The sequence below is a fragment of the Amphiura filiformis genome, chromosome 5 (assembly GCF_039555335.1).
Source record: "Amphiura filiformis chromosome 5, Afil_fr2py, whole genome shotgun sequence".
In the NCBI taxonomy this organism is placed as follows: Eukaryota; Metazoa; Echinodermata; class Ophiuroidea; order Amphilepidida; family Amphiuridae; genus Amphiura; species Amphiura filiformis.
The window spans coordinates 16,387,278-16,410,777 of record NC_092632.1 but is presented as its reverse complement, the minus strand read 5'-3'; the positions used below and the strand labels follow the sequence as shown (position 1 = coordinate 16,410,777).

Here is a 23,500-nt window from a genome sequence, read left to right as displayed (position 1 = left end):
TAAATGCTTTCATTTTCAATATCGTGCAGGTTTCCAAATGTGAACAAAACCTAATTAAAATGTTTTGCAAGAAACAGATTGTTTAAAAAGAACAAAGAGGATTTCACTTGTGCGCATTGTGTTGAATGATCTTTCTTTCAAACTTGGAATGAAGTGAATTAACGCATGCGTTATATAATCGCTCATTTCTCCGCAATCAGTCAACCGATTCCAGTAAAATTAGCGTATAATATGTAAAATAAAATGGGCTACACGATGAATTTTGGATTTTTGGATTCTGATGTCTATTTCTTGATTTACGTCCAAATTTATTTGCCCGGTAATTTTTTTCTTGTACACCCTGTATATCCAAAGTTTTCCCTTATGAAAATGACTGGTTTAATGTTGCAAATGAGCGTACGTTCCTGCAAATGAATATGTAAGCACATTCATCATTATCCGGTTCAATTTCTTCCAGTACATGTATTTCTAGCATATAGCTCATAATGAAGAGTAGACGAATTCCCACATGTTTGTGTCACGAATATGATATTTTTAAATCGATTCTAGATTTCTATTCAATGTAAATATTCATATTGATGTATTAGCTGACAAAGATAAAATGTCATTTTTTACAATTGTATCTTCTTTTATTTATCATTCCTAGACAGGAATAATAAGCTATGGTGACCATAACCTATATATCCTTCCGCTGACAAGAAACCACACAGAAATCTACAGAAAGCGATTTAGACGTGATGCTGGCAACCCGCACATCATACATAAACGAACGGCTTATTTTGGGCCAATTAACCCATACTCACAATTCAGTTTCAGTTTCAGTTTCAGTTTATTTTCACCATACAATATTATACAAACCAAATAATGAAAGAAAACATTGGTGGGGAGACCAAAAAGAGCAAAGCTCGAAATGTATGGTCACCCTAGAAGTTACAAATGATGATAATTATAGATTACTACCTTAAATAACTACTAAAACATGACAACTACAAACAAGGAACAGGACTGGGTAAGTGCAGAACAGGACCGGACAGGACATGTGCAACTAAACACTAAGGTGAAGGCAGTGATGATGGCATATAGCAAAATTCAAATTAACTATAAGTTACAGGTATAAAATAAACAAACCAATTAAGTCTGATAATATGACAACAGATATGACTTATATTTTCTTTTAAATACATACAGTGATTTGGCATTCTTTAACTCATGTAAAATTGTATTCCAAATCAGAGGACCTTGTCTTCTAATTGTATTTCTTGCTAAATCAGTGTTGAAATTATACGGACGATAAAATGCGGATATGCGGGTGGGGTAGCTGTGATAGGACCTGTTTTGAATGAAATAATCGGCAAAATTAACAGGAAGGTTATTGGAAGCATAATTGTGCATAAATGCACAAAGGGTCAATTTGTGGATGTCATAAATAGTCAGAGTATTAAATTTCTTAAATAAAGGTGGAGTATGCTCGAGCCAGTGAGAATTTGAGCAGATTCTCATAATTCTTTTTTGTTTTAGATGGATTGAGTGGAGATTGGTGTTATTTGAATCTGCCCAAATTAAATTACAATAAGATAGGTGGGGAAGCACAAGAGTATTGTATAATGAAAACAATGTTTTGGAAGGGAGAACTTCTTTAAGGCGATACAAGATACCACAATACTTAGATAAAATATTAACAACATTTGAAGTATGTTTTGACCAAGTTAAAGACTCGTCTAAGAGAACTCCAAGGAACTTTGTATGGGAAACTCTGGAGATGTTGACCCCGTCAATGAAAATATTTAAATCATTATACACACGATTGCTATACCTGTTTTTAAACATAATGTAATTTGTTTTGTCTACATTTAACGACAACTTATTAGATTTAAACCACACAGAAAGCTTATCTAATTCCTGGTTAACAATAGTTATTAAATCAGGGAGGTTAGCATGTGAAACAATAACATTTGTGTCATCTGCATAGGTTACAAAAGCAAGTTTATCACAAGAAAAAGCAATGTCATTTAGGAAAATGATAAAAAGTAAAGGGCCTAAGACTGAACCCTGGGGCACACCACATGTTATATTACGATATGATGAGTTGCATTCATCTAAACAAACATACTGAGTTCTATTGGTAAGGTAACTCTGAACCACTCGAAGGCACTTCCTCTGATACCATAATGATGAAGTTTATCAAGAAGAATGTGATGATCAATCGTGTCGAAGGCCTTCGAGAGGTCCAAGAAGATGCCCATTGTATGTAATCTTTTATCAAGGTCTGTAGCAATCTTATCATAGGCGGTAATGAGTGCCATGTAAGAGGAGAGCTTTTTCGGAAACCAAATTGACAATTATGAAGCAAATTATGACATTCAAGAAATTTATACAATCTTTTATGAATAATACTTTCAAAAATTTTGGAAAACACAGGTAAAACAGATATAGGACGATAATTGTTACATAAAGTAGCATCACCAGATTTGTAAATGGGAACGACACGTGCAATTTTAAGTTCATCTGGTACAATACCTGAGCTGATAGACAAATTAAAAACATGACATAAGGGTATTTTAATGAAATCAATTACAATCTTGACAATGTCTGGTTTAACGTCATCAAAACCACTGCTAGTACCAGCTTTAAATGAAGAACAAATATCAACGACTTCCTCAACATCAGTTGGAGATAAGAAAAGAGAGTGCATAGGTGATGGAACTGAATTGAGAAAATCATTGAATTTTGTGGGAGTTGAAGGAATATTACTAGCTAAATTAGGACCAACATTTACAAAGTAATCATTTAAACCATCAGCAATTTGCTGTGAATCGGAAACAATAGAACCATTAATGACAAAAGAATCAGACAAAGGCTTCTTCCTTCTGTTACCTAAAAGATCATTCAAGACACCCCAAGTCTTTTTAAGATCACGTTTGTGGACATCAAGTAAGTTACAGTAATACTGCTTTTTAGATGCACGAATAACAGAGGTCAGTTTGTTCTTATAATCTGACAAGGCACGCTTGTTAGAAGTTTGTCCCTCCAATTTTGTTCTACGGCAGCTACAAAAGGTGCATCAACGTTTGCTTAATATTTTATGTGTGATGAATAGAATATAAATAGAAAAATGCCGACATGACTGATACTGCTGCGTGTATAGTATGCCAACGTAATGCTTATAAATTTAAGAATTTAAAATTTATGCACCGGATGTCCAAAAAACGAATTTAATTTTAGTAACTTTAACAACTTGAGCGCTTACTTTGACAGTTCTTTCTCAAGAAACACAAAACCTGACACTTCCTTACTATGTAGGACTTACATAATAAAAATTACGTTAACAACATCGATAGTAATAATAATACTATTATTAATGATAACAATTGTCCGTACTGCGGCTTATATTTCCGAATATAAAATTTTATGACCTCTTCTCACAGATTTGATAAACCCCGACACAGGATTAAATAAAACACAAGAACTCCAGGCTGCTATGGAAGACGATAATCTACAATCAAGTGGTGTTGGTCAAAAATTCATGGAGCTTCTTGTAGTTGCTGACAATGAAATGAGAATACACCACAAAGAAGGTCTGGAATCTTACGTCTTGACATTACTAAATATAGTAAGTATGTTCTGCTACGTATAACTGATTGGTAGCAAAGTGAAATCATAAAAGGGAACAGTGCAATATTGAATTTACAAACATAATAATTCATCTCTCATTAGTTATGAAAGATTATTATTTTAACCCTGCGTGAACGGGTTGATAGACATTAAACGTGGGTTTCAAGTCTGTTTGTTATTGCATGTAGTTTCGAAAGCAGCTTATTCCCCTAAGGTAGAGCCCCTTATCATATAATTTTGGATTGGTGATCTTGTGAGGGACTTTAGTAAAAACAGCTCCGATGCCAAACTAATAGCCTCTCCGTGTTTGCGTGCTCCTCAATATAATAAACATAATAAAGGTCGCATTAATGCTTTAAATGTGAGCAAAGCGACTTTACATCAGACATGTTGTTGTACATGGAGACAATATGATTCATTTTATCTTACTTGTAGGATTCACTTTATGGTCTTGGGTTTTTTTTACACAAAGACGCAAGCGTGTAAACCAGACATTCAAATCAACAGATGACCAACATAGTATTTTTATCTTTATTTTATATTGTATATAGACCAATTTTTTTTTCAATTGAGTGAAAATGAAGCCTGGAAAAATGATGAAAATTCTATGTAAAAATTGTATAGAACCCGGCCGCTAAAGATTACTGTTTCGTTTTTACGGTAATCTAATCTTCTATTTTCTGAAATTAACTTAGGGGTTCTATGCGGATTTTTCGCATAAAGTATAAAAAAAACCACCATCTTTCCACAATATTCCTGGACAAAAATCGGAGTTCAGACTTTCTCGTGGCAATCATATTCTTAGTCTCGCGCCCAGACTCTATGGTCTGTTACGAACAACGAGTGTTAGGACAGACAGAAATCGGCTGTGAAGGATACAAGTAGGCAAGTCTTTTGTAATGACGAATGAGCAGATTTGATTCAACCAAAACTCCCACTGTTGAAGGCACAATACGCCATAGATTCAGTATAATTATTGGCTATGTGTTTGTCCGAACTTGTAAGGCAGCTCAAGAAGTGACATTGAGATGTTAAGTATGTAAAAAGAGACACATAATTATAGGAGCCGACAAGTGCCTCATTTTTTAAGACACGATGGACAGGAGAGATTATCCTTGTTACCGGTATATCATGTGCGGGTCTGTTCCTTTGTATTAATTGATCGATAAATGTTCATTTTAGGGATAGTTTAAGGGATCTAAAATGAGCGTTTATTGCGTTTCGACAGTATTTTTTGTGGGACATGAGAGCACCTCAGACCTATCGAATGGCATTCTGAATACGAAGCATGTCTTTCTGATATCAAATAATTTTCATTTTTTGAAAATCACAATATGATACAAATTTTATGACAAATTATAAATATTTGATATTTTTCAAATTTTTGATATATAACAGTCCTCGAAGTAAATTATATAAATCTAATGACATATTCTTAAAGTGTATGTAGCAGGGAGGAAAAGCCGACGGTCAATTGAAAATTTTGACCTTTCATATTGAAGATATGGATTTTTTCCCAAAAACCTTTTTTTTTTGGTGTTTTGGGAAAAAAAAATCCATATCTTCAATACGAAAGGTCAAAATTTTCAATTGATCATCGGCTTTTTATCCCACCTACATACACTTTAAGTATAAATCATCAGATTTATAAAGTTTACTTCAAGTACTGTTAAATATCAAAATATCAATTTTAACGATTTGCCATAAAATGTGTATTAAATTGCGAATTTCAAAAAATCAAAATTATTTGATATCAGAATGACATTCTTCGTATTCAGAATGCAATTCGATATGTCTGATGTGCTCTAATGTCCCACAATAAATACTGTCCAAACGTTCATACCCCAGCCCTTAACATGGGCTAGATTTTTTTAAATTTTTGACGTATGGAGGAGTGCATAGGATGCAGATTAAATATACGATCTTGCTTTGTTGCTCTTGTTCTTCATTTGTTTTAATTGTTATTGTTGGTTTTTCTTTGCGTATTCTAAAGCGAGCGTAGAGTATCAAAATAAAGTAAATTGATATCATAGCGTTAGGCTAAAAAGTTTCAATTGTAAGATTTTTTCCTGGTACCTTTTGTTTGCAAGTAATTTGAAATAAATTTCTCACGAAAATCAATCTATACTTTCTTAAACTATCAAATATTCACATCTAACCTATAAGATAAAAGCAATTTCACGCATAAGCCCTACATCCTGACTAAAAAACAATAACAAAAAAAAAAAAAAACGCATTTAGGTTTCTAGGCCACCTATAGGAAACGTGTTTTTCCCTTAAGGAAAATAACTTATTACAAAACAGTTTATATCTCTTTTTATTTAAGGTTTCTCGGCGATTTATTGACCCAACCCTGGGACAAAACATCAGACTCCATGTCGTTCGATTTATTGTTTTAGAGAGCGATGAAGTTGGTACGGTAAGATTACAAAATACTGTTAGCCGACAAATTGAAAGAATTTTGCTGTTACCCTAGTCCAATAAACCACTTCAAGTCAGGATCTGAAATTTTCGGAAATGCAGCTGCAGTGAGCAATATTAACAGTTAGCAAGGGGTCAAAATGGTGGACAATTATTTTATATGTCATGGATCACGGTACACATTCGATCGAAAATACCGCTTATTTATCAACATGTAAAAATATGTTTTCTAACATATTGAACAAGCACATCTATTTGGCACTTCACAAAATGACAGTAATGGAAAGAAAAGTGTAAAATTTTCGTCATCTTTCGGCACTTTAAGATTTGGGCAAATTGACACTGGACAACGTAAACATCAATATCTTACACAAGATACCCTGATGAAAATTATTTAACAGTATCTAATATACATTTTTTGCATATGGATATGAAATGAAAAGACATTCTTGGTCTTTCTTTCCCAGCCGACGGATAGGTTTCCACAAGCAGGGGGGTTTACTGTATCCGCTGATGCAGATCAACTGCTGGACAATTTCTGTAAATGGCAGGAAGTTTTGAACCCGATAGATGATATGGATACAGACCACTGGGATAACGCTATATTCATATCAAGGTAAGCACTACATAATTAATGTGATTATCACTCTTTACACTTTCGCTGGGATCACTGAATGGGTCTTTAAGTCCCCATAGAGATGTTAGCTTGAATATATAATTTAAGGTCGGGGTATCAGATTCAATCCTCCTATGATGCATGTGAGATAGGAAAAACAGGCTACTTTTATGATGCTATGCAAATAAAATGAATGCTGATTTTAAAAGTGTGATACCGTCACTGACAGTGTCATCTAGAAATCGCGAAATTGCTTTACTAAAATATTTATTTATTTATTTATTTATTTATTTATTTATTTGTTTGTTTGTTTGTTTGTTTGTTTGTTTGTTTGTTTGTTTGTTTGATTGTTTGTTTGTTTGTTTGTTTGTTTGTTTGTTTATTTATTTATTTATTTATTTATTTATTTATTTATTTATTTATTTATTTATTTATTTATTTATTTATTTATTTATTTATTTATTTAGAAGTTCTTCAAGGACGGATCTGTCAAAATTGTGCGCACTCCCTTGATCATGTTTTGCAAATTCATTCAATTCTTCCTTTCAACAGATACGATTTATATGATCCCCAAGGAGGAGACAGCAATCTTCTTGGTCGAGGTTATATTGGTGGAACCTGTAGCAGATCATCACAATGTTCAGTGAACGAGGATGATGGACTAGGGACCGGCTTGGTTATTACACATGAAATGGGTCATACGTAAGATTTGATCTGCAATTGAACCGGAGTTGCTTTTGGCGAGAAAGCGCCTTCGAACTTGCTCAAATTGTGTTTAAAACAATTCCAATGTATTTCTCCAGTCATAAAGATTCAGAAAACGAATAGTTGACCTAATGTAGGGCGTACCATTAATGAGTTATTAATGAAAAGGTCAAAGGTCACATTTCTGGCTCTATGGGGTAAAAACATCAAAATGCTCCGATTTTAACAAAACAGGTTTCAAAATATTCGTTTTGATAAAAGAATTCACAATCTAGGATGTTTCGCTACCTAGTTAACATAGCAAAATACCGTAAAACATCGTCTACAAGCATATAATTATGGTCGAATCCAACGTAAAGTGTACACGGCATGTTCAGGGCCATAACTTAAAAGTATTAATCAATTGGCATTCGTTTTTGTATTGTGTTTATTCGCCTTGATCATACGCTTCGCGCCATATATAATAAAAAACCCCTACTGTGAAAAACTTAGACACAGAGGCCCCCAAAACATGCTATTTTTACCCATTTTTTCAAAATATTTCTTAAAGTATTTTTAAAAACATCTAAATCAGTTATGAAAAGAAGTCATTGGATTGAATCTAAATTGATTTCCTGAAAGGTGTGTATTCAAAGATTGCCTGTTCAATTTTTCACATATTTGTACATAATTATGAATTTTTTGTGATAATTTTTTGAGTGGTATTTTTTACATTACCTACGAATACAATTTTTCATAGCACTAGATATATCTTTAAAAATGGAAATCACTAATAAATGCGCAATTGATACAAACTTTGATATGTCCAATACTGAAATGCATTGCACTCGGACATTTTTATTATTGTGTTTAGCTGCCAGAAATTCTAAATGGCACAAAGGTAGGTTTGGTAAAAAATATGCATTACCTCCGAATACATGTTAAAAGCTGTGTCATTACCACAAAGTGAGAGAATAGTAAGCAATAGTTAAGCAATAGGTGCAGGGTAATACACTCTTTATTTCTACCAAGTTTCAATAGCCTGCGTTTAAATATTTCTGAGATGTCAACAATAAAAGCAAGTATTCGTAGGTAAATTTCGGTAACCGAATGTTACCTACGAATACAATTTGACATCATGACAGTATTGTGAAACACTGCCATTCATGCCAATGCCCATATTGGTACATAACGAAGGCCTGTATGTTTGCTATCAAATCATATGTCAATGAAAGTTGTGAATTCACATACATGCCCACTATGCAAAACTGAATACGGCTTAATTGTTGAAAAATATGTATTGAAATAGACGACGGTCTGCTCATTTGAAAGAAAAATTAGATTCAAAGAAGATTAGAAGGGGATAAATACTTTGATTTGTCAACTGTCATGTGTGCTTCATTTCAAATGTTTACCGACCTTCTGGTTTCTGAGTAATTTGTGTCCAAATTGATTTATTCGAAGGTAACTTTTGACGTTTTCGCTAAGGTTACCTTCGAATACCATGGAAAAACGACTGTTCTCATTGTCTCATGATCTAGACAACACAGTGATGGACCCTGGTATAAAGCTAATTGTAGTTGCCCTCAAACGAAAGGCCACAAGACGTAACTGACTCCAAGATGGACTTCACAAGTCTGCAATAACGGTTTAAGCGATTTGTGTGCAATTAAGCAAATTAAAGTCACTTTAGTGCCTTTGTTTCTTACTTCAATCGTCTTTCAACCGCTGTGAACCGACATTATTAATACATGATAGGGTCTAAAGTATCAATAAACGCACATAAAGAAAATAATACATTCAAAGTGCTTTATAAAATAAAGTTTTGATTGATTGCGATATCCACCAAAAGTCTAATTCTTACCTACAAATACTGAAATGTTACTTACGAATACAGCATAATACATGACATGTGTAATGAAGTGTCCCTACCAATGGAAATTAATTGTCAAAAACTTTAAGCGGTACCCCAGGACACTATTATTACCCATATACGGATTCATTCAACAATTATTTATTATGTAAAATTGCTGATTAACTACTTGTATATCAAAATGAAGTGGTCAAAATCTTGCTAAAAGCATCAAAAAATTTTGATCTAAGGTAATAGCATTTATTCATTTGGACGTACCATCTGAAAGAGATCTAAAAACTACCATTTTATTATTGTGCAATCATATCCCCCACCCCAAATGGTACCAATCACCCCATTTGAGGGGGTTATTAAATTGTCATTGATTTTGCACATTCTATTTCAATATTATAGCTTAAACCTGAACCATGATTCTGACTATGGTTGCCCGGATGAAGTTAACATTATGTCCGGCATTAGATCAGCTGGTGAGGGAAGCTTTGACTGGTCTCCATGCAGCAAAATGAACATTCGTAACTTTCTGAAGTAAGTATAACTATGATATAATCATTCTCAAGGCCGGCATAGTTTAATACCCTTATTAAATAATGATAGCGAATAAAGTGACGTTAGCTTCGATTGAGGAGTATGAATTTGTGTACCCATTAGTGCAATGCAGAGCTCTGTCCTTTCTGGTGTTCACAAGCTGGTGTGCATTTTGTAGAGGACTATTGCTGCAGCAACTTGACGTCTTTAATGGAGAGATGTGATGTTTAGCTCTGTAATAGCTTCCTCTTTGCTCACATCTATGATTCGAAGGGCCTTCCTCTGGATAGAGGCTAATAATCCTAGAGTTGTGGCGCTGCCACTCATTCAAGACAATAGAGCGGCCAGCTGTCCTGCCCTGGATGAGAAGTTGGAGATGTGCTTTGTCCAGGTCAACTTGCTGTCAACTGTGACTCCCAGGATCTCCAGCTTCTCCTTCTCAGCCAGTTTGGTATAGCTGGGTTGTATTCCTCTTTCTTGATATTGTCATTGCCTTACAGTTTGATGGCTCGGAGGTCACCTTCCATCTGTCTGCCCAGATCCTCATTTTCTCCAGGTCTCTGTTTAGGCTAAAAGTAACGGTTTCAGGGTTGTCTTTAGATGTAATCTCGCAAAACAAGGTGGAATCATCTGCGTAGAGGTATAGCTGGTTTTCACACTCATCACCCAGGTCATCAGTGAAGACAGAGAATAAAAGTTGGCCCAATATTGACCCCTGGGGAACTGATGCATTGATGACTGGCCAGATAGGACAACTTTGATGGAATGATCTGTCAGGTAGCTCCTAATTGCCAAATGCTCCTTTGATGTCCAGAGCAATCTGGCGCGCTTCGTTGCCTCTGTCAAGGAAGTTGGGCCACCCTTGAGTGAGAATGGTGAGGATGTCAGCTGTGCTGTGGTATGGCCTTAATCCAAACTGTCTATCTGAAATCAGTTCCAAGGAGGTATTTCTGTAGTTGGTTCTATATAACAGCCTCCATGACCTTGCTGACGATGCAGAGCAGCGAGATGGGGCGGTACATAGATGGGTTCGACTTCGAATCTCTCTTGTGAATAGGGATGGCAGATGCAGTCTTCCACTGGCTTGGGAAAACTCCCTTTGAGAAACAAAGCTCAAACAGCAGGCTGAGTGGTCTTGCAAGTTCTGCGTTGCACTCCTTTAGGACTCATGAGGGAATTTCGTTAGGATCAGTAGCTTTATCTGGTTGCAGATTCTCCTTTTCACATATTATGGTCTATTTTATTCATTCCCTTCTCTAGATACCTTTAATATTGGTCGAGGTATGTTATCTTGCCACTGAACGGGCACATTATAATGGAACTGGTTTGCCGACCATGACATGTACCTTTGAAAGACTGAAGATTGATTGGACACCGTGGACACGAAGAGCGATGTGTTTTTTACTGTACCTAAACTTCAGTTACATGGCGACCCGTCTACTAGAAAGAATTATCATTGAAAGAATAAAAATTAAAGTCAATAATATTAACGGCCTCAATATTAAGATTGGGCATTTCGATTTTACATTTTCAGCAATCCCTTAAGTTCATGTCTGGACGACGAGCCTCTTATAGAACCCGTTCCTGTTGACGTTCTTCCAGGTGCTTCAATTAGCTATCTTACCCAGTGTGTGCTCACGTTTGGACCAGGATTTTTAGCCGTGGAGAATCAGGTATTTTATGTCCATGTTTGAGGTAAAACGTAATGTTTAATTTGAATAGAACGAGGTAGGTATTACATGTCGTCAAGCCAATTACATCCTACTTATCATGGCTAACCAGAGTCTTTTAGGAAGACTTTTTCATGTTCTAGGTGTTGTTTCTTGCGACGAAAGGTTGAGTTAAAGTTATATTTTTTGTTACATTGCTTTACCAGCACATGTAAAGCAATCGGCCATTTTGAGAACATCAGAGTAAAATGGCCATAAAGCTTGAAGAAAGAAAACCAATCACAACCGAAACACATACCGAATAAATCGATCCTGCAAAACACATATTTCTTTTAAGCTTATACCTTTTTCGTGCTTTTGTTCTTCCAAGCCCATAGATTGCAGTCTTCTTGAATGTATGGATAAACGTGGTCGTATATTATATCGCGGAGTCCCATTAATGGAGGGAACGCCGTGTGCCGATAGAAAGGTAAATGAGATCATTGTGTTGTGCCAATTCGCGGCGAGAAGTGTATACGTACAATATTGAATGGTAGTGGAAGCGGGGGTTGAAAATGCGGAGTTATACTGAACTCGTATCTATTTATTACAACTATAAATTAGATATGGCAGCCAGACACGACTTTGGTTTTTTCACGTATTGACAGCATATCAATTACTAACATATTTCTGATTTTCAGTGGTGTATATCAGGCAAATGTGTTGATAACGAAGGTTTACCGGCCCCAGTAGACGGGGCTTGGTCATCTTGGGAAACTGACTTTGGTCCATGCTCAAGAAGTTGCGGACGAGGTGTTCAACAACGTAGACGATATTGTAATAACCCTGGGTAAGTTAATAAATATACGGTGCAGTCAATAATGGTGAATATCCCACAAAGGCAATGTTTATCTCTGCCATTTTCAATTCCCCCTCCCGTTCTCAGTCCTTGATATCTTTTAAGTTCTTTACTCACTGCATGCATTGGTTTGGGTATAATTTATCAATGCCTTCTTTTGTCATTTTGTAAAATAACTATTTAAAATGCATAATGTTACAAAAGTACAGAAATTAAATCAAGCACGCTTTGTGAACACGACGTGCTTGGACGCACGCTTTGTGAACACGACGTTCTTCCGAAACCATCAGATATCATCAGGTGGCTGATTAAGGTCGATTGGTCAAAGCAGAGACGGCGATCAATTCCTTTCGGTGCCTGGTCATATTTGTCCTTTAACGCTTCTCTCACGTGACCAATCCACCTAAACTAGTCACCTGATGATGTCCGATGGTTTCATCGTGTTAGCAAAACGTAAGTGCCAGTATTTTATTCAATTTCTGTATTTTTGTTTTACCGACTGGATGAATAATCTTCACCAAGATGTATATAATGTTACGTCTGCCGTAAGGTTCTTTTTCACTTTAAAATAACTTTAGATCCCCTTAAGGTTCACTATCTGTTAATGGGTCAATGAGTTACATATAAAGATGAACTCATGTAGTCATCTAGTCAACGCCTTTAGATTTGGTGTACAACCGACTATATTGGGATACTACAGACACCGTTTGACTAAAAGAGTTTTACCATAGACATAATCGAGTTACCTGGAAAAAAACAAACGCTGAAGGCACTTTCATATTTTTCAAGGCATTTGTAACCCAATGTATTCTGAAAATGGTATTACAAAGTTTTAGTCATTTTCACAAGCTAATTGTGTCTTCCTATTGTTGACTTTCGTCTTCTTCTAGACCAATGTATGGTGGTCGTGGATGCCCAGGGGATTCCATTGAATATCAAGTTTGCAATTTTCAAGTAAGTGCTTTTCGAAAGATTATTTTAGAACAAAGCCAACCAAGATAATATCGTTGGATGTACGGAATTGTAACCGGCTGCTTCAACAACATAAACATTGATCAGATCGTAATCGGCGGGAAATGTTAGGCATTTACCACTACGTCAAAAAATAGATCCACATTAAGAGTGATATAGTTGACCTATCTATAATTTGTGATACTTCTGATGAGTTGTCACAAGATAATTCTCGAAAGAAAATATATTGGTATTAATCCGTAATGTTATGGTTATAGGCTGATCATCGCGATGATTACGAGCTGATCAAACTGTAGGCTAGTATATTACAAAAGGCTTAAGGAATCGGATAACAGCATTTTTGTGGGACATGAGATGGACACGCAGGAGTCCCGGGTTCGATCACCCGGATTCGCCCGTGCAGTTTTTTCTTCTCCTTCCTTTTCTTTTGGCCCCTCCTGCCCTCCCATCAGATTTTCCTGCCTGCCTTTTTGTATGTAGCCCACCTTTTCTCCATCCCCTAATTTAAATCGTGACCATAGCAAATACCACAGGCTGGGTGCCTACCATTCATCGGGTAGTCGGTCATCACACAGGCCACCTCTTGCCAAAACCCCACTGACAGTGTTAAAGTTAACTTTAAACTTAAAATTGTTATTTTATCGAAACTTGTGATTAACGATTCGAGCGCTCTTGAATAGTGAATATTATATGTAATTATTTATAATGCAATCTTACTTCAGCCATGTGACGGATCACAAGATGATTTTCGTGACGAGCAGTGTGCAGCAACTAACGATGAGCCATTCAACGGACAGTATTACAACTGGATTGCATATATTACAGGTCAAAGTGGTAAGAATTTTCTTTGTTTGGTAATCATGTGTTGTTTTGTTTTTGAAAGTGGGTTATAAAATAACATAAGTTAATTTTTATCAACTTCTTCTCATATCATCCCCTCCAGCAAACAACACTTGATCACAATCAAGTCACTTGATGAATTTCCTAATAATCATGCAAGGAACTATTTCTGATTTATCAACGTAAAAGTCAAAATGCTATTCAAAACTTTGACGAAAAATATCTGACTTTGAGTATTGTATTCTTTACAATAAAACATGCAACTTGTATCGTGTAGGTGATGCTTTATGCGATCATAAGTGTCTGGCTGATGACTTTTTCTGGGCTAATCGTTCACCATTTCAATTCATTGATGGAACCCAGTGCTGGGATGATGACAATGTTGATTCAAACACCATCAAATTATGTGTCGCTGGATCCTGTAGGGTAAGTAATGTGTCCGACAAGTTCAAATGAAACTCCCTGCTATCGAAACGAAATTCTTCCTTTGGAACTGCATGATATAATGAATATCTCAAGTTTTATACTTTATGTTACACAAAAGAATAGTCATGAGAGTGAGGGGAGACAGACAGACAGGCACTGACAGGCAGACAGTTATGGCAGAGAGACAAACAAACAGATAATCAATGCTTTGCACAAAGACACGCGCGGAACACACCACCCACCCCACCAATGCCTATATGCAACCGCGCACATCCAAACATATAACACCCACACACCACACACCCAAACACCAACACTACCACACCCACCCCCTCACACCTCCATATCCCCACACACCACTGCACTTGTATACCTTTATATTACACAAAAGAATAGTCATGAGAGTGAGGGGGGAGACACAGAGAGATAGACAGGCACAGACAGGCAGACAGCTATGACAGATAGACGCACACATCCCTGTATACTTAACTCGAACGTGGACAAGATTTTGGACTATGCAAACGCGGACGTCTGAACCCGCGTTCAATCGACATAACAAGGACATTTTCCAAGGACGTCCTTGGTTTTTTGAACAACCAAGGACGGTATATAGTTAATGCATGATAGAGGACGTATCTCGCAAATGCATTTTACCTACAATTGTTGTTATTTGCTACTTCCAAACCCGAGGACGGTCACCTTTGTAGATTGGTCCACGGTTTAAATGTGAAATGTCATGTGCGTGTCCTCGTTTGTCGGTAAACACACATATACGCCAGCATACATAACCTCCGCCAACACACATCGCCAAAAATATCTTTTCATAATAATGTAGATTGCAGAAAATAACCCGATGAAGAGGCTCAATGGTATGTACATGATGCAGTTCCTTACAAACAAATTGACCTCAAAAACAAATAACGAATTAATATAATAACTTACTCCAGGAGTTCGGATGTGATGGGAAAAGCATCTCCAATCGTGTATATGATTCTTGTGGTGTGTGTGGAGGTGATGGCTCTTCATGTCAAAAGACTGAACAAAGCTTCTCTGGTGGAGATCGCCCTGGTAAGTTACTAAACATGTTAACTTCGTCGCTACATTTCATGAACCACTTTTGTAATACCCCTTATTAAAAGGTGATGGTTATCATATTTTCCCCTTGATTCCCTATGTTGATATTTGATACAAAATGTATAGCACCAGTATCCATTACTCACAAAATGTAGACACTAAGTATCCATTACTCACATAAAAGTATGAACGCTCTCCATATGACTTGCCTGAGTCACGTGCAATTTTTTCCATAATAGTGACTATTTCAACTTTTCGAGGGGGAAATAATTTACAGCAAACACACCAACAAACAATACAGAATTACGATCAAGCGAAATCACTCTGAAGTAGGTTCAGGTCAATATTGGGATTCTTACACTTTCATCGTATTCAAAGCTCCACATTAGTGAAAACCCCTTGTCAATACGACCTTTTGTTACAACGTTACAAAAATTTGAACATATGTGGCGTGTCATGTCAAAAGGAGGCACTTTTTGGCAGGCTATTAATTTTGAGGCTTTTACATATCTTAAATATAGAGATATTGTTCTCCATAACGCCATTTTCCCCAATGAAATCGGACATTCCTAAGCGAAGATATTGAGTTCGTAAGTTATGGAATTATAATATTGGAAATTGAGATATCGGCATTTAAAAATATAATTGACAATGTTGAGAGTAGGAAGTACCTTGAAAAATGTCTCAAAAAATACGAAAATACAAGATACCAGTTATATTCCGGTCTGAAACTATCAGACAATATTTTTAACATTAATAACATCACAAATTCACAACAAACCAAAATTGTAAAAAATTACCCCTGGCAGATTTTTGGCTATTTCTCCATTTACGATCCTGCCCAAAAGTGTCTCCTTTTGACATGACACGTCACATATACATTAATAAAATTCGAGTACTTTAATTGAGTAATTTTTAGCACACCTAAAATACATGTAAATACATAGTCATCTTGGCAATGATACCTTTGGTTAAGATTTGGCTACTTAATAACAAAACGCCTTATTTTGGAATAATTTCACGATTTTGACAATTATTTGAAGTTTGATGGGGATAAAAAAAAGTCACTTTTTTAATTTTTTCCCTTCGGCATTTCATCAAAATATATTTACGAATGTTTTCGTTTTCGTATAAAAAAGAGTCCATTTTGATCCCCCCTTCACACATTATTTGGCCCATATATCAAAACAAGGTTTGCCGAGTTTCGACTGATTTTGCTTGATCGCATCACATTTGCGTTCTTTTTCTATTTCAAGGTTTCACTACCTTCTTGACTCTGCCTATTGGCTCAACCTTTCTGCACATGAGGAATACCAATATCCAATACACGTATATGAGTAAGTCATTTATTCGTCATCACTAAATGTCTTCTACTTTTGGTAGGATTACTAACTATTACTTATCGTTAGTGAACCTTACTTATTTCCAAGATAATCCTTTGACATTAAATAAATGATTTCTGGTACAGATCCAATAAAAATGAAAGTACTCACTAGATATATTTCAGTTCCTATCAGGAACCTTGTTCACTCTGCAATGACTGTAGTGTTTCTAGATGTCGGCAGTCCTTGGTGGCAGTGATTGTGTTGCCACATTTGTAGGTTGCCGTTTTGAGATGATCTGGTCATAGATTCTGTCTAATTTGTATGCCCCCTCGTCCTTGTTCATAGTGTTTTTGCCCCTGCACCTGATCCATATGGCTTATTTTAGCCAACGCGTGGTTTGTCTGCCTCTTGATCTATGATTGCTGCCTCGTCCCAGTTGATAACATGGTTGCTAGCTGCGACGTGCTCAGTTATTGCCGATTTATGAATTTGGGATGTGGATGACTTTCTTTGTGATCTGTTAACATTTTTGGAACTTATTTTTTCGGCTTCAGTTTTGTGTTCAGATAGTCTAGTTTTGAAAAGACGGCCTGTCATCACTTGGTGCTATCACTGCCACCAAGGACTGCCGACATCTAGAAACACTACAGGCATTGCAGAGTGAACAAGGTTCCTGATAGGAACTGAAATATATCTAGTGAGTACTTTCATTTTTATTGGATTTTTACCAGAACTCATTTATTTAATTTGACTTTGAACGATCCTGATGAATCTCATCTTTGACATGTTGACCGAACTCTTGGACCATGCTACTAAAGACAATATTAACCAATTAAAGGGCATTTAAACCAAACACATACATACAGGTAAATAACGCCACGCCAAATTATACCAATACTGACCCGTTACCTTTGTATATATTTGTAAAAATCCCATTCTCGTAATCTGAATTGCTCTAACACTCATACTTAAATTATTCTACGTTTATGTTAATAGCGGCAAAGGTGGGCGGTATTCGTGTTTTAAGCGGCGATGGTTCGTTGGTTCCGCCTAATGGTCGATATAGTGCTGGTAACATGATTATACGCTACGAAAGAAACAACTTGGAGGAAATCATAGCCGTGGATGGGCCAACTACAGAGCTTATAGAAGTAGAAGCTTACCTCTTGTATGACCCTACCCTACTATACGTCGGAGATGTTAACGTGAGGCCTATGATACGGTATCAGTATTACGCATCTGTTTCAGACGTGCAAGTAGCAAGGTAATCATTGGTGCAAAGTACACAATATAAGTATGAATGGAAAAAGATTAAAATAATTATATTATTAAACACTTGAGAACGTTCCTGCAACCTTATTGGTTCTTACCCGTGTGATATGACACGATATCGCACACTTTAGCGCGTGGGTATCGACGCGGTACTTATACTCGCTATTTGAACCAATCGGAGGTGCATAGAAACAACAGGACTGATCGATTTTAAGCTTTAGGTAATTCCGTGTAATTTGATTAAAATTTGTACTTGAAGTGAAGTGTTTAAGAATGAGAATAAAGGTATTGTTTTTAGCCATCTGTCGTCTCATATAACCCGGGCGACATCATTATTCTAAGTAAAACAACGATATGTATATTATAATTAATAGTACTTTTCGGGTTTGTCACAGTTGGCAGGTATCTGATTACACGGAATGTAGTGCAACATGTGGCGGAGGGACACAGACCAGAGTAGTCAATTGCGTCAGAGATACGACAGTACCTGATTCAGAGTGCGCCCACATTCCAAAGCCTATGACGTCACAGAGCTGTATTGATGTTCCTTGTGCATTGATGTATGAATGGCAAACGACAAATTGGTTCGAAGTACGCAATTTTATCTAACACATTTGAATCCTTTGTAAAGAACATTATGTTATAGCTGACATCAGTTTTCGTCAGTGCGATTTACTTATCAGTATATTGTTATATTGTTTTCAAATGTTTTCAGTGTTCCACAACATGTGGAAATGGCATACAACAGCGTGTTACTATGTGTGTTACCATAGAAACTGACGATTTAGTTGACGATATCAAGTGCGATTCCAATAATAAGCCATCGATAGAAATGCCATGTAGTCACGACCCCTGCCCTCATGCAGGTAAGACACTAGTTACTTCTCAGTTGAACCAAAATAGTTAAACAAAAGGCTCTGAAAAGGTACACTAGCCCAGCAATTACAGCAGTGGTTCAGCAAGTGTTTCTAAAAGGCTGCTAGACTAAGAAAAAAATTAATGTTAATCTATTGCACATGCTGAGGAAGCATGATTACCTTTGGTTTTCAATGAAATATTTTTTGTGTAAAAACTGAAGCGTCATATGTATTGTGGTCACTTATTGATACTCCCCTGTTGTGTAAAGCGTTAATATGATGCCGGATCAGTGACCAATTAAATGGCGGCACCCCTTTGTTCGAAACAATGGTACCACTTTTATGAATAGCCTGTCGGAAACTCATGCAAGTCGGCATCAAAGGAACAAAGCATTACGTAATCTAATGTTGCTCCTTTCTATCTCTAACCTCAAATTGATCTCAGGTATGTATCAATTTGTTTAATTGAATATAGTGCCAATAAGTTGTGATGGAATGTCAACAGCAGATTCAGGAATGATTACTCGACTTGGACCCACACCCAACGGTCGCAAATGCAGACATGTGATAGTAGCACCCCCTGGAAAGGATATAGTCATCAAATTCAATTTGATCAATGTGGATTGTTCACCACCAGGTATGTCAGAGACGATAATTGTGTAAGAAATCTTACGCGTCTGAAATTTCATTGGTCAATAATTCAAAACACTTAAAATGATTGGCTGTTTGGGATTTCTTAAAATTCTTAGATGTCTAAGATTGCATGGAAGGTTAGGTTAGGCGTATTATCGTAGGCGTCTTTAGAAGGTATCTGCCATGCATACTGCATAGATGCGCGCGCAAAAAAACTGCTTCAACGCGTTGACGTCACTGCCACATCAGGGTGAAAAAAATGAATAGGCGTGTAATTTTTACTAACATTGTCGATGGCTTGGAACATTTCCTACAGGTGAAGCCATTTTCATACGGGACCTTGGCGATTACGACAATCCGTATCGATACTGTGGCTATTATCCAAATCTACCTGAAATTGTGATACAGAACAATGTACTGGGGGTTGAATATAAGGCTACCAAACTTGGTCATGGGTATGATGCAACTTACCGTTTGGTCGACTCGTCCACGGGTATCCCTGGTAAGGTTTAAAAATAAAGCAGTAATAAAACGTCCGTGTTATACCCGTGTTTCTATTACATAATCAATCTTCAGTTTCATTTATCGTAATTATTGAAACTCAATTTTTAACGCATTCATATCACAATTGTCGTTTGTCACAGCTTGGTTAATAATAGAGAATTTGCGAAATGCGGTTCAAACTTCAACGTCTAGAGACGTCTAGAGAATAGCTGATTAGCTAGTCAAAACTACTATGCCATGAAAGTTTTAATATTTCCTCATGCAGTACAAAATTTACAAGTTATGTATTATCTAGTTAAAAGATGTCCAATAATTGGTCTTTTAACTAGATAATGTTTTAATGTTTAAAATTAGTGATTGAATTAGGCTAAAATATTTTATGTCCCAAACGTCAAGCTTGGTATATACTTTGTGTGTGATCATGACGTAAAAAATCAGTTTGTGAAATGACGTTTTGTGAAAAATTCAACGGCAAGGGGATTAAGTTCGTGCAAAATAATTATTTTTTCCATAATCAATACTTTTTTGGGTGTTATGTAGAATGTTACCAAATTTACACCGACCTAGAAGGCATCCTGCTTAGCCCGAACTACCCCGACAAGTATCCAGCGAATGCCCGTTGTCAAACTATCATCGTTGTACCTCCTGGTAATAAAATCCGATTGAATTTTCGTGGATTTCGATTGGAAGATGGAGTATCAGATGGAAACTGTCCAAATGATAGCTTAGAGGTAAATGGATCATCAGTCCAAATTGAGTAAACAGTAAATTTATCTTGTGAAAGTAATATTGTAACATTTCAATATGAAATTGAATTCTATTTCTTTTCCACAAAATGTTATTTTTCATTGACAGACCCCCCCTTTATTTGTCACCAATTCGTGTCGGTCCTTTTGATGTGTTGTGTACGCCAGGTACTTACAGTGTTATGAACATCGCGTGCGCGTTCGACTAATATTTCGATCATAACAATTAAACAACATACTCCTTTGTTTTATTAAAAATCTCAGATTTTGTCAAAACTGCTAAATCTGATGCCTTGATTTTTGCCAGGTATGTTCACTAAAGTCATTTCAAGTGTGTAATAATCAGAATTTTGGTTGAAGGTGAATGTGGATGTGCTATGGTTTGACGGTACTTTTTTTAGCGATTTCGATATATCGATGGATGAGTTTTCAGTGGTGACCAATGGGCCCAATTGCTTAAAAGGTTGTGCAAAATTGCCAATTTTGGAATTGAACCGTATAGGAATATAGGTGTTGAAGTTATTTGAGCATTACCCCCTGACGGACTGTTGCTAAAAACGGACAACAAATATACATTATACATGCGGCTTGAAGAATGCAACTTATAATATCAATGACGTCATGTCTATTAAGAAATTTGAGGTATTAAACTACACTAGATGAGATATTAAAGAGTAAAATAATTGGCTCCGGAAATAATCATATGGCTATTTTGAACTTTATATTATACAAAAAGTAACTCAGTAAAACACAATGAAACCTCTGGCGATATTTTTGGATCTGTCCAAAGCATTTGATACCGTTGAACATTAAACTGTATTACACAAGCTAGAATAATACGGATTTTGATGATTTATCCTATGTCCCAGTGGTTTCAAAGTTATCAATGCAATAGAAAACAATACATCTGTGTCAATCCCGGGTGTCAATCCTTCAATCAAATATGAAATATATTCAGTGGCGGAGTCAGGAGGTGGGGAGTGGGAAGGGGCTGCTTTTCTGGAAAGCCACCTTGCCTTCTTAGCCCCCTGGCTCCCTCCTGGCTACGCTACAGAAAATATTTTATGTGAAGTCCCCAAAGCTCAATTGAAGACCCTTTATTAATAACTCCATGTCAACGATATTGTTTATGTTTTTACTATACTTAAGTTTGTCTTGTTTGCTGATACACTTTACTTCACGAAAATATGTAGATACACAATTTAAATAAGCCAATGACTAGTAAATCAATAAAATGTCTGCCAATGATAACAGGATCAACTTAATTTTCTTGGGCACATATCAAAAAACAAATAACAATAATGTTAATATTGAGAGTCGGATATCATTCTAGATAATACGAAACTCGAACGTGTGGTGCAAACGTTTCTGTGGAAATAAATTGACAAAAAATACATGGAAAAATCACATACGCCATTTATCGAAGAATAATTATATCAAGAGGTATTTTAGGAATAATTTATATGTTGATGCGATCAAGCAAAATTAGCCTGAAGTAGGTCCAGGTTTGGGATTATTACATTTTTATTTTTAGCGTATTCAAAGCTTCACATTACTGAAAACCCCATGTCAATACGAGCTTTGCTTTTGTTACAAAGTTACAGTAATTTGAAAACAGGTACATTAAAAAGAAAGAAACGGAGAAAATAAAGTTTAAAGTTAGAGTACTTTAATTGAGTCATTTTAACACACCGAAAATACACGTAAATACAAGTTAACAACGATACCTTTGGTTTAAGATATGGCTACTACACAATTTGGCATAACAAAACGCTAAATCCGAGCTTCTTTTGGAATAATTTCACGATTTTTGACAATTATCGAAGTTGGATGGGGGGTAAAAAAAGGTCACTTTTCAAACATTTTCCCTTCGGAATTTCATCAAAATATTTGAAAGAAGGATGTTTCTCCCTTCTCCTTTGCAAAAAAAAGTCAATTTTGATTTTGATGATGAAAATCGTTACATAAATTTGCCATTGGGGCACATTTTTACATGAGATTTTGCATTTGAACTTTGAAATTATGAGTTTTTTCCCGCCCAGCGACGTATTTTTAAAAAAAATAAAAGAAATAATGGGACAAGTCAATTGAATAAACGATGTGTATTTTTAAAAATCACTGACATCTTGTAATGAATATTTTGTGCATGTATTTCCTGATTTTATGTGTAAATGTATGTTTATTCTCGGTTTTCATTGCAGGTCGTTGATTACGTAGCAGCCGACGGACCTCAGACCATAAGCTACTGTGGAAAGCAGGAACAAATGAAATGGCGATCACGGAGCAACATAGTTCAACTCAAATTTGTTAGCAATTCACAAAACGAGTACAAGGGATATAAAATTAAGTTCAAAATGATATAAAAATATTTCCAGCAGTTTTGTCAACGCAATTTTGCATTACCATTTTTTCTGACATCTCTCTGCCGCGTTTATAAGGGTTGCACATTATATAGAGTGTATAAAATAGCCCCCGTCCGCACGTCCGAGACGGGCAATTTTTTTCATCGGGCGTGCTACTTTCCTAAACTGCTCGTCCGACGGACGCCCTGATATTTTGCCACTATAACTAGCAGTTACCTAGGGAGACAAGCCATTTGACGCGTCATGGCG

At 36.2% G+C, this 23,500-nt stretch overlaps 1 protein-coding gene across 2 annotated transcripts in view; it reads left to right on the top strand.

Moving 5' to 3' along the window:
- The window catches only part of LOC140152721 (A disintegrin and metalloproteinase with thrombospondin motifs 13-like), a 28,815-nt gene extending 5,535 nt beyond the window's left edge, over positions 1-23,280 (top strand). For both annotated transcript variants that reach the window (XM_072175188.1, XM_072175189.1), the window contains 22 exons: positions 647-807; positions 3,034-3,056; positions 3,426-3,610; positions 5,939-6,031; positions 6,501-6,649; positions 7,202-7,351; positions 9,600-9,731; positions 11,266-11,404; positions 11,772-11,870; positions 12,082-12,230; positions 13,130-13,193; positions 13,934-14,045; positions 14,329-14,477; positions 15,425-15,545; positions 16,808-16,888; positions 17,873-18,140; positions 18,544-18,739; positions 18,864-19,014; positions 19,481-19,642; positions 19,955-20,140; positions 20,683-20,873; positions 23,090-23,280. In XM_072175188.1, the coding sequence (XP_072031289.1) occupies positions 647-807; positions 3,034-3,056; positions 3,426-3,610; positions 5,939-6,031; positions 6,501-6,649; positions 7,202-7,351; positions 9,600-9,731; positions 11,266-11,404; positions 11,772-11,870; positions 12,082-12,230; positions 13,130-13,193; positions 13,934-14,045; positions 14,329-14,477; positions 15,425-15,545; positions 16,808-16,888; positions 17,873-18,140; positions 18,544-18,739; positions 18,864-19,014; positions 19,481-19,642; positions 19,955-20,140; positions 20,683-20,873; positions 23,090-23,251 (3,123 nt within the window). In that variant the 3' untranslated portion in view covers positions 23,252-23,280. The remainder of the gene's footprint in view (positions 1-646; positions 808-3,033; positions 3,057-3,425; positions 3,611-5,938; positions 6,032-6,500; positions 6,650-7,201; positions 7,352-9,599; positions 9,732-11,265; positions 11,405-11,771; positions 11,871-12,081; positions 12,231-13,129; positions 13,194-13,933; positions 14,046-14,328; positions 14,478-15,424; positions 15,546-16,807; positions 16,889-17,872; positions 18,141-18,543; positions 18,740-18,863; positions 19,015-19,480; positions 19,643-19,954; positions 20,141-20,682; positions 20,874-23,089) is intronic.
- The last annotated feature ends 220 nt before the right edge of the window (positions 23,281-23,500 follow it).